The following is a 12,618-nucleotide window of genomic DNA, read 5'->3' as shown; positions in this document are numbered from 1 at the left end:
CATCTATATACTACCTCAGAAATCACATTCACATATATACTCATAAAGAATCACACACACTCACCTATAATATCACAGAATCATGAACATAATCCCCAGAGAGACAATAAGCACCTAGAGGTATGCACCCTTACACATAAGTAAACACATTTTATACAACTCTTTTTGCATAGCAGTGGTTAATTGGCCACTAATAGGAGATGAGCTTTTAGCATTAATGAGCCTGTGATTCAAAGACAGCACTTACTCTTTCTTCTGGACTTTCCCTGTGACCACTATGGGTGCTTGCAGGCATGCATGCATACTCATGTGTAAGCACCTCCTACCCCCACCCCAACACATACACAGCCATATGACTCTCCAGGAAGAAGAGGAGAAGAACAGAGTTTATACTCACCATTGTAGATCACCTGTCCTGCCTCCTCGGAAAGCCCTTCTTCAGAGTATCTAAAACCCCAAAATTATCTTAGGTCAAAATCACAACACTCTCAAGGAGGCATGCTTCAGCTATCTCCCACATGTTCACAAAACCTCCCAATGGGAGTCAGGAGTATTTAATTTCCTTTTATACTGGAGAAAACTAAGACAAATACAAAGTCATGGAGGTATTGAGGCAGAGGTGGTACTAGATGGTGCTGCCTTGGCTCTGATCACATTGTTTAAAGTTAGCTTAGCAATGATTCTCCAGTCTCTAAGTAAAACAGGAAAAAAATAATATAGATGCAAAACTGGGGATGTATATTTATAAAAGCAGGAGGTTGGGTGCCATAATTTTCACATCACAAATGCAAACATCAGAGTTTTCAAAACTTTGAGGAGGTCATCTTATCTATCCACAACACCCTCCTACTCTTTGAGCCATGTTCTTGCTGAATAACATGTCTTTCAGGAAACAGCAGAAACTACATCCTGGTTAGAGATATTTTTAGATATTTGAAATATGGTCTTATCAAACATTCACTATCTCAACCAGAAGAACAAACGGAAATCAGTATATATGATCAGAAGAAACAACACAGTTTTACAAACAAGAAAACGCTCCTCCCTGTCCAAAACAGGTGAGTGAAATACTCTGTTAAAAAGCTTTTAACTGAGACTGGAGCACCTGAAATTGATCTTACCTCTTTGCTGCTGTTACGTTTTCAGGTTTGTGGGGGGATTTGGATCCCTGGATATTATCATTATTAAGCACTGAGATGTTGTGAGTGTTACAGAGTTTGCTTTCCTGAAAGTATTTAAAATGGAAGTTGCCCATGATGTCTTGAATGTAGTCTCAAATGCAGACTTAAGTAAAGGAAAGTTGGTAAAGTGAGTAACCAGAATCTGAGTGAAGCAAATCCATGGTGCTGGAATTAAATGAGCCTTCTTTGTAAGTCTTCTACAACTCGTATAACCTGAAGGGTATTGGAATATTACATCATGTCATGTTTCCCAGTGGAGATGGATTTAGTAACTGAAAATCTGAAAACTGAGTTGTTTAAATTTTACAAAAATAAATCATTACATATGTAGGTTTCTTTTGCTGATACTTTTCTTTGAAAAGTGAAAACTTTAATCGTACTTTATAAAATCTGAATTTTCATATGCCTTCATAAGAAAATGTACATAAGATATATTGTAAAATGTGAAATGATACCCAAGTTAAGTAAGAATGGGTAATTCTAATGATACAACTAGAGCTGCAAATATACACTTCTCTTCCTAATATACTACATAAAAGATATAATACCACGAAGGTATACTCTAATGTATACTGTTAATATATTTCATATTACAACTACTGAGATAAAGTAATATTTACTATTATCACCAGAAACACTATGATAACTAACACCATCAGTTAATAGAATATTGAAATTTACCATTACATTTCATGGTTGTGCTATGGCTAGTAATGCAACTACTAAGACCTATTCTTATCACTACAATTAAAACACATTATTATTCCACCCTTAGGTATGTACCCAATGGAAATGACTGCCCCTGTTCCCCAAAAGAGGCATAATTCATAAACCCCAGATTTGGAAATATCCCATATATTCATCTCTGGTAAAATGGATAAATTGTATAATATATATACAATTCAATATTCTACAACAATGAAAACACAACCATGGTGCATTCAAGAACATGATGGGTTTCACATACATAATTCTGAACAATGGTACTATATGTTAAAGAGTACATGTGGGGGACAGTGGGAAGATGGCATAGGACTATCTGGCAGGGCTCAATGCTCTCACAAAAATTATGTAGAAAGAGCCAAAAGCTGTCTGAGGGGCCTGCTTTGGGAGTCAGCAGACCAGGACAGTGCTACAAAACTTCTAGGAGGGTTAGGGACAGAGAGACAAAGAACTTTTTTTTTTTTTTTAATTTTTTTATTTTTTATTGACTTTGTAATAATATTACATTAAAAATATATATGTGAGGTCCCATTCAACCCCATCCCCCCACCCCCCCTCTCCCCCCCCAACAACGCTCGTTCCCATCATCATGACACATCCATTGGATTTGGTAAGTACATCTTTGGGCACCTCTGCACCTCATATACATTGGTTCACATCATAGCCCATACTCTCCTCCATTCCATCCAGTGGGCCCTGTGAGGATTTACAATGTCCGGTGATTGCCTCTGAAGTACCATCCAGGGCAGCTCCATGTCCCAAAGACGCCTCCACCTCTCATCTCTTCCTGCCTTTCCCCATACCCTTCGTCCACTATGTCCACTTTTCCCATTCCAATGCCACCTCTTCTATGTGGACATTGGATTGGTTGTGTCCATTGCACCTCTATGTCAAGAGGAGGGTCAGATTCCACCTGGAAGCTGGATGCAATCCTCCCATTTTCAGTTGTAATCACTCTAGGCTCCATGGTGTGGTGGTTGTCCTTCTTCAACTCCATCTTAGCTGAGTGTGGTAAGTCCAATAAATCAGATTGTAGGTGCTGGAGTCTGTTGAGGCTCAGGATCTGGCTATCACATTGTCAGTCCAGAGATTCAAATCCCCTAAATATATCTTAAACCCCAACATTAACTGCACCTCCAGCACATTGGCATGAAGGTCTTATGAAGGGAGATCCCATCTGAGTCCAGATTCATCACACATAAACACCATTTCCAAAGAGGGGCCATCTGCCCTGGTAGTTAACCCCATCGGCCATGACCATAACTCCCATGGGAGACAAAGAACTTTTAACAACAAACGTGAGTCACCAAGGCCCTGCTGCAGTGGCTGAGAAGGGTACCCCTCCTCCAACCCCAAAATATAAGCTGGGAAAACCCCTGACTCACTGCAGCTGACCAAGAGGGAAACATCTTCCTCCCTGTCAGTTGTTTCAAGGGAACAGGGAGGGGGAGTTGGGGGGGGGGTGCTTTTCTTCAGTGAATTCGGCCAGCAGAGCACACTTTCAATCTCCACTCTTGAGATTCAACACAGGAACACAAGAAAGCTGAGACTGAAACACCTCTGTGGAATGGTGTACTGATATGGCCTATCTGCTGACCGTTCAGGAAATTGCATAGACAAAAACTTTTGGTTCTCTCTGTATTCTAACTCCTGGGGGAAAATCTGTACCCTGTTGGTGAGTCCCTGGCCCAACTTTGATAACTTAAGCTGGGCATTTTTAAAGACTTAGAATAAATTGAACTAAACATAAAAGAAGAGCTGTGAAAAAAAACAACAATAGGCAAGAGAGAGAAATAGGCCATCATAGTAAATTAACCAACATATTCAGATGCCTAGATAGCGAAAAAAATTACAAGCCATACTATGAAACAGGAAGTGATGGCCCAGCCAAAGTCACGAACCAAATATCCTGAAGAGATACAGGATTTAAAACGATCAGCGATAATCATACAACACTTCTAAATCAATTCAAAGAATTTAAAGAAAATATGACTAAAAAAATAAAGGATATTAAGATGACTGGGTGAACATATTTGAAATTGGGTGACACTGGGTGAGCAAATTTGAAAACCTGAAAAGAAAAACAACAGATCTTATGGGAATGAAAGACATGATGGAGGAGATTAAAAATACATTAAAGGCACATAAGAACAGATTTGAATTGCTCAAAGGCAGAAATAGTGATTTTGAAGACAGAACATCTGAATTGGAAAAGACAGGAGAACAGAAAGAGAAGAGAATAGAGAAAATGGAGCAGGGTCTCAGAGTTTCTGCTGAAATGTGCAAACCTTCATATTATCAGTGTCCCAGAAAGATAAGAGGATAGAAAAGGTGAAGAAATAATATTTGAGGAAATAATGACTGACAACTTCCCAAACCTTATAAAAAGACATAAATATCAATATCCAAGAAAGACAATACTTCCCAAACAGAATAAATATGAATAGACCTATTCTGAGACACCTACTAATCAGATTGACAAATATCAGAGATAAAAAGGGGATTCTGAAAACAAAAGAGAAAGAGCAAAGCATCACATGAAAGTGAAACTTGATAAAGTTTAGTGCTAACCTCTCATCAGAAACTATGTTGGTGAGAAGAAAGTGATAAGATGTATTTAAGGTATTGAAAGAGGAAAACTGCCAGCCAAGAATTTTGTATCTGGCAAAATTGTCCTTCAAAAATGAGGATGAATTTAAAGTCTTAATAGACAAACAAAAACTGATAGAATATGTTGCCAAAAGACCAAAATTACATGAGATACTAAAGGGTCCTGTAAGGGCAAGAGAATTGGAGAAGAAATAAAGTTTATGAGGAAGGATAAACTAAAGGATAAGATGACAGATAATAGAATAATATGACAACAGAGAGCTGAATGGCAAAATGGATGAAGTAAGTAATGCCTTTACAGCAATAACACTGGATGTTAATGACTTTCCCAATCTAAAGACATAGGCTGATAGAATGGATAAAAAAATAAGAGTAATATATATTGTCTACAAGAGACTCACCTGAGACATAAGAACACAAAATGGCAAAATGGATGAAGTAAGTAATGCCTTTACAGCAATAACACTGGATGTTAATGACTTTCCCAATCTAAAGACATAGGCTGATAGAATGGATAAAAAAATAAGAGTAATATATATTGTCTACAAGAGACTCACCTGAGACATAAGAACACAAGCAGGTTAAAAGTGGAAGGTTAGAAAACAGTATTCCACGCAAATAGTAACTAAAAGGAGCTGGAGTAGTGGTACTAATATCGGACAAAATGGATTTCAAATGCAAAACTGTTACAAGGGATGAAGAAGGTCATTATATATTAATAAAAGGGGCAATTCAGCAAGAAGAAGTAACTATACTAAATATTTATGCACCTAACCTGAGTGCCCCATGATGCATGAGGCACACACTAGCAAACCGAAGGGAGAAATTGATGTCTCTACAATAATAGTTGGAGACTTCAATATACCATTCTCAGTATTGGATAGAACAAGTGGACAGAGGGTAAACAAAGAAACAGAGAACTTGAATAATAAGACAAATAAACTAGACCTAACAGACATCTACAGAGCATTGCAGCACAAGCAGCAGAATGTACATTCTTTTCAAGTGCTCATGGATCCTTCTCCAAGAGAGACCATATGTTGGGTCATAAGACATGTCTCGATAAATTTAAATAGGTTGAAATTATACAAAACACTTCCTCTGATCATAATGGAATGAAACTGGAAATCAATAATGGAAGGAAAAGGAGAACGTCATAAATGTATGGAAGTTAAGCAACACTCTTAAAAAATCAGTAGGTCGAAGAAATTGCAAGGGAATTTGGCAAATATCTTGAGACAAATAGAAATGAGAATACAACATATTAAAACCTATGGGACACTGCAAAGGCAGTGATGAGAGGTAAAATGCTTACATTAAAAAAGATGAAAGAGCTAAAATCGAAGATCTAACTGCACACCAGGAGGAATTAGAAAAAGAACAGCAAACTACTTTCAAACTGAGCCAAAGGAAAGAAATAAATCAGAGCAGAAATAAATGAAACCAAGAACTAACAACAGCAGCAGAAACAGAATCAATAAAACTAAAAGTTATTTCTTGGAGAAACTTGACAAAATCAACAAACCCTTAGTTACTAACAGAGAAAAAAAGAGAGAAGATGGAAATAAAAAATTTTAAAAATCAGAAAGGAAAGGGAGGGCATTACCACTGACCCTGTTGAAATAAGAGAGATCATAAGAACAATTGTATGACAAAAAACTAGACAACATAGAAAAGATCGATAATCCAAAAGCACAACAAAATAATTATACACCACAGTCAAATGGATTTTATCCCAGGTATGCAAGAGTGGTTCAACACAAGAAAATCAATTAGTGTAACAAACCACATTGATAAATTAAAGAAGAAAAACCACGTGATCCCCTTGATTAATGCAGAAAAGGCATTAGACAAAACACAGTATTCTTTCTTGATAAAAACCCTCCAAAATAGGAATAGAAGGAAGATTTCTCAATATGGTAAAGTGCATATATGAAAAATCTACAATTAGTATTTTATTCGGTGGTGAAAGACAGAAAGCTTTCCTGCTGATATCAGGAACAAAACAAGGATGCCCATTGTCACAATTGCTATTCAATATTGTGCTAGAGGTTTTAGCATTAGACTAGATAAAGAAATAAAAGGCACCCAAATAGGAAAGGAAGAAGTACAACTTGAGCTGTTCACTGTTGACATGATCCTGTATCTAGAATCTCCTGAAAAACCCACAACAAAGCTACTAGAACTAATAGACAAGTTCAGCAAAGTGGCAGGATACAAGATTAATAGGCAAAAATCAGTTGTGTTTCTATACACTACTGATGTGCAATCATATGAGGAAATCAGAAAAAAACTCCGTTTATAATAGCAACTAAAATAATTAAATATTTAGGAATAAACTTAACCTAGGACATAAAAGGCCTATATTCAGAAAACTATAAAACATTGCTAAAAGAAACTGTAGAAGACTAAAATAAATGGAAAGATATTCCACGTTTATGGATTGGAAGACTAATTATCATTGTGATATCAATTCTACCCAAACTGACTTACGTATTCAATGCAATCTCAATAAAAATCCCAACAGCCTTCTTTGTAGAAATTGAAAAACCAATTACTCTTTGGAAGAGTAAGGGGCCCCGAATAGCCAAACATGTCATTAAAAAGAATGAAGTTGGAGGAATCTCACTTCCTGACTTTAAAGCATATTACTTAGCTAGGGTGGTAAAAACAGCACGGTACTGGCATAAAGACAGACAGATTGACCAATGGAACCGAATCAAGAACTCAGAAATAAACCCTTACATCTACCATTATGTAGACAAGTCTATCAAGCCCTCTAGCTAGGCCAGAACAGTCTATTCAACAAATAGTGCTGGGAGAAATGGATAACCATATCCAAAAGAAAGAAAGAGGACCCCTATCTCACACCTTATACAAAAATTAACTCAAAATGGATCAAGGACCTAAATATAAAAGTTACAACATAAAACTCCTAGAAGAACATGGAGGAAAATATATTCAAGATCTTAAGGTAGCCAGTAGTTTCTTTTTTTTTTTTTAAGATTTATTTTATTTATTTCTCTTCCCCTCTGTTGTCTGCTCTCTGTGTCCATTTGCTGTGCATTTTTCTGTGTCTGCTTGCATTATCCATTGGGAAACTGCGTCTCTTTTTTGTTGTGTCATCTTCTGCATCAGCTCTCTGTGTGTGCAACGCCACTCCTGGGCAGGCTGCACTTTTTTTTCATGCAGGGCGATTCTCCTTATGGGGCACATTCCTTGCATGTGGGGCACCCCTATGTGTGTGTGTGGGGCTATGTGGCACAGCACTCCTTGTGTGCATTAGCACTGTGTGTTGGTCAGCTCACCACATGGGTAGGGAGGCCCTGGGGATCGAAACCTGGACTCTCCATATGGTAGGCAGATGCTCTATCAGTTGAGCCATGTCTGCCAAAGCATGAACAATGAAAGAAAAAAAATAGATTAATGGGACTTCCTCAAAATTCAACACTTTTACACCTCAAAGGTCTTTGTCGATGGGTGAAAAGGCAGCCAATTCAATGGGAGAAAATATTTGGCAAACACATATCTGATAAGAGTTTATTATCCATGATATATAAAGAGATCATACAACTCAAGAATAAAAAGACAAACAACCCAATTAAAAAATGGGCAAAAGCCAATTGTCCAAAGAAGAAATTCAAATGGCAAAGAAACACATGAAAAAATGTTCAACATCACTAGCAGTTAAGGAAATGCAAATCAAAACTACAATGAGATAACACTTCACATCTATTAGATTGGCTGCTATAAAACAGTTGGAAACTAAAAATGTTGGAGAAGATGTGGAGTGATAGGAATGGAAATATGTGATTTGGATTTGGATATATGTGAACACCCTTATTCACTGTTGGTGTGAATGTAAAATGGTAAACCACTGTGGAGGAGTGTTTGGCACTTCCTAAGGAAGTTGAATATAGACTTGCCATGTGACCTGGCAATTCCATTGCTAGGTATATACTCAGAAGAACTGAGAGCAGAGAAATGAACAAACACCTGCACATCGATTTCATAGCGGCGTTATTCATGACTGCCAAAAGTTGGAAACAACCTGGGGGTCCATCAACTGGTGAATGGATAAACAAACTATGGTGTATACACATGATGGAATATTATGCAGTTTTAAGAAGAAATGAAGTTGTGAAGCATATGAAAACATGGATGAACCTGGAGGACATTATGCTGAGTGAAGCAAGCCAGACACAAAATACAAATTCTGTATGATTTCACTATTATGAACCAAATATATTGTGTAAACTCATGGAGTTAATATATATAGATCATCAGAAATAGACAGAGGGTAGAAAATCAATAGCTGAGGGTTAATCTGTGCAGAATTGGTAAAAAGGTTGTTTTTAAATCTTTGGAAATGAATAGAAATGGTGAAAGCATATCATGGTGTTTATAACTAGCAGAGCTATTATACAGGTATAACAGGGATTAAAAGGGGAAGTCTAATGTCATGTATTAACAGAAGGAAAGCTGAAAACTGTAACATGGGACTGTATAAGATAGTAAAACCTCATGTAAAACATGAATATGGGTGATGTTGCATATAAAAGACTGTTTTTACAATATATTAATACCAATATACTAGAGAGAAGGAGAAAGAATAGCAGCTATGTGTGGCAAGGTAAATATAGAGATTGAAAGGTGATGAGTTTTGTTTGTTTTTTGTTTATTATTATTATTATTGGAATAATGAAAGTGCTTTAAGAAAGATTAAAGATGAATGTACAAATATGTGATTATACCTAATACCATTGATTGTACATTTTGGATGGATTTCTGCTTTATTAACATATATCAATAAAATTGATTTGTTTGAAAAAAGGATTTTCTGCTGAAAAAAGTACATATTTCATGATTTGGTATATATAAATTTCAAAACATCCAAACATTATCTATGATGTTGTAAATCAGGACACTCTCTACCATTGGAGCATGATAGTGAATATAAGGTGGCAGGGAAGGAGCATATGGAGTGTTGATAATATACTGCTTCTGGTGTCGTGGATATACTCCCCTTGTGAAAATTCATCATGCTCTAAATTTAATACTTGTTTAGTTTCAGTAAGTATATTATCCTTCTATCCTTCAATGTCATTTATCTTTTTGCAAATGTTGCTGACTGGTAATAGATACTTCAATAAAGTTTACTTAAAGAATACCACAGGTAAAATTCCTGGTTTTTGAAAATAAGAGTCACTGCTATTTATTGGAATATAAGTTTTTGCTGGGTGCTCATTTACCTTTCTCCTTTCTAGTTGAATGAGACCTCAAGGCCTTTCTATAGTCTCTGTGTGAGGATCACCCAGAATGAGCATGGGAGCAGGAGGCATTTCTTTGTGTTTGTCAGATTTGCCATAGCAGCATGGACAGGGACCTGGACCTCTCAATGCCTTCTAGCTGGGCCTGGTGAATTGAAACTTCATGGCCAACACCCAAGCCCAAGATCTTTCATGGGATATTGCTTAGGCCATAAAATCTATGACTAGGGCCTAGACCCATAGCAGCTCCCTTCAGCCGACATTTGCATTAGTATGGCTCCTTACCATCATTTCAAGTTTGAAATTGAAGAGCTGAGAAACTGCTCTTCCTATATACCTAATTAATAAAGAAAGAGTATGGCAAGGGGGTTGAACTGTGAGAAGAAGCATGTGGCTACTTTTAGCTTCCTCTGGCAGTTCCCAGAGATGCCTGCCTGCAGAGATTTAAGATGAGGTGCCAACAAAGATGATTTTTTGGTTCCCAACCCTGTCCCTGAGGTTTCAAGAGCAACACATTCAGGTCCAAGAAAACTGAAAATGCCCCCATATCACAGATGCAGGACATTATATATCCTACCATAACCCACTGAATGGACTGGGAGAGAGTGTAAGCTACAAAGTAAACTATAATCCATGCGGCATAGCAGTGCTCCAAAATATATTCACCAAATGCAATGAATGTGCCGCACTGATGGAAGAGATTGTTGATGTGGGAGGAGTGGGGTGGGGTGAGGAGTGGAGTACATGGGAACCTCTTATATTTTTCAATGTATCATTTTGTGTCATCTATGTATAGCTGGAAAAAAAAAAAGACAATAAAAAAATTTGCTAAAAAAAAAAAAAAAAGAAAGAAAAAGAAAGAAAAGAAAGGCCCTGAGAACTTAAGAGGAGAAAGGAAAAGGAGAGGCATAGTTTGCAAAGATGTACCTGATCTAAATATGCAGCAGAATGTTCTGCCACTACATTCAAGTATTCTGAGTGATACTAGCACTAAATTGCCCAGGATATTGGTTGCTTTCTTGGAGAGCTTGTCAGAAAAGAAATCTCTTTTGCTACCAGAGGGTGCTTGGCTTTGGAAAGAAAAGGAAGCTATATAGTCTTGAAATAAATTTTTCAGAGTGCCTCCCAGTGCTCCTAGTAACAGAATGGACAGATGACCAGTAAATGTGTCTTCTTGGTCCTGCAGCCTAAGAGTTGAGGACTGTGGTAACTCAGAATGTAGAATGCTTTATCCCCTTAACTTCTTCATTACCTATTAGAAAAAAGAAAGTATTCTCTCATTGTCAACCACCCTCATCATCCTTTAATTTTTCTTGTTTCCCCATGTAATTAAAACATATTACATACTTATCAGAGAGAATTAGAAAATCAAGAAAATTGATAATATTTTATGAACCTAATAATTCCCCTTTCAGAGGGAGGTAAACAGGCAGATAGACTTTCTTGTGGTCTAAGTTTAAATATTGAAATTTTCAACACACAGAAACGTGCAGAAAGATGACAGATACCCATACTATTTTCCTACATGTAAACATTTTGCCATATTTGTTTCTGTTCTCTAAGCGAAAAAAATAGAATATTAAAGAAATAACTAAAGTCTATTCTTTCCTACTCTCTTACTCCCTAGAGGTGACCACTTTCCTACATTTGATTTGTTTCATATCTGAGCATACTTTTTCTAATAGAAGATAGATAGATAGATAAAATTATTTTGTGAATTTTTCATATAGGCATAAAGCTCCTCCTTTATAAACCTTCCCACTCACACAACATTACAGAACATAAAGCACTTGCACATTTATCATCTCATTTAAACTTCACAAGAAACTTTAATGCTCTAGTCCCCCACTTTGCAGGCTACGAGTCTGACATGGAAATGTTTTTAAAGTACATTTTAAGATTACATGGGGAAAATCAACAAACCCAAAAGTTGGTTCTTTGAAAAGATCAATAAAATCGACAAACTCTTAAGTGGACTGAAAAAAAAGAGAAAAGACAAATGAAAATCAGAAATGAAAAGAGACTTTACTATTTACCTTACCTAAATAAAGAGGGTTATAAGAGGATAATATAAACAACTGAACACCAACAAATTAGATAAACTGGATGAAGTGCAAAAATTCCTAGAAATACATAAATTACCTACACTGACTCAGGAAGAAAAAGACTAACTCAAGAGACCAGTGACAAGTAAAGAACTTGAATCGGGAATTTAAACACTCCCAACAAAGAAAAGTCCAGGACTCAATGACTTCACTGGTGAGTTTTATCAAACTTCCAAAGAATTAGCACCAATCCTTCTAAAACACTTCCAGAAATTGAAGAGGAGGAAAGACTTCCTAATTCATTCTGCCAGCATCATCCTAATATCAAAGCCAAATAGAGATATCAGAAGAAAAGAAATTACAGACCATAATCCCTTATGAATAGAGACGCAAAAATCCTCAACAAAATACTAGCAAACTGAATTCAACTGCACATCCAAAGGAATGCAAGGGCAGTTTAATGTAAGAAAATAAATCATTGTGATATACCACATTAATAGAACGAAATAAAAAACCACATGATCATCTCAATTTACTCAGAAAAAGCAACTAAGAAAGCATATATCTGATAAGAGTTTAATATCTAGAGTATTTAAAGAACTCCTTCAACTTAACAGCAAGTCAAATAACCCAATTAAAAATGGACAAAGGACTTTGTGACATTTTGAAGTTATTTTTAAATCCCCAAAAGAAAAAAGATTGTTTTCTTCAACTAATCTATTGCTGTAGGTGTGGTATCCTTTGATTGTGTCAGATTCACTTTCGGTCACTTGATTGGATTGCTTTTGA

At 36.5% G+C, this 12,618-nt stretch overlaps 1 protein-coding gene across 1 annotated transcript in view; it reads right to left on the bottom strand.

Annotated features, from left to right (window-relative positions):
• TESPA1 (thymocyte expressed, positive selection associated 1) overlaps window positions 1-12,618 on the bottom strand; it is a 49,443-nt gene that overhangs the window by 17,384 nt on the left and 19,441 nt on the right. Inside the window, exon 4 of the mRNA XM_004462705.3 lies at window positions 398-447. Coding sequence (XP_004462762.2) covers window positions 398-447 — 50 coding nt within the window. The remainder of the gene's footprint in view (window positions 1-397; window positions 448-12,618) is intronic.

Source organism: Dasypus novemcinctus, chromosome 12, assembly GCF_030445035.2.
Source record: "Dasypus novemcinctus isolate mDasNov1 chromosome 12, mDasNov1.1.hap2, whole genome shotgun sequence".
Classification (NCBI taxonomy): Eukaryota; Metazoa; Chordata; class Mammalia; order Cingulata; family Dasypodidae; genus Dasypus; species Dasypus novemcinctus.
Note: the sequence above shows the minus strand (reverse complement) of the source record. Positions and strands in the feature narration are given on the sequence as shown.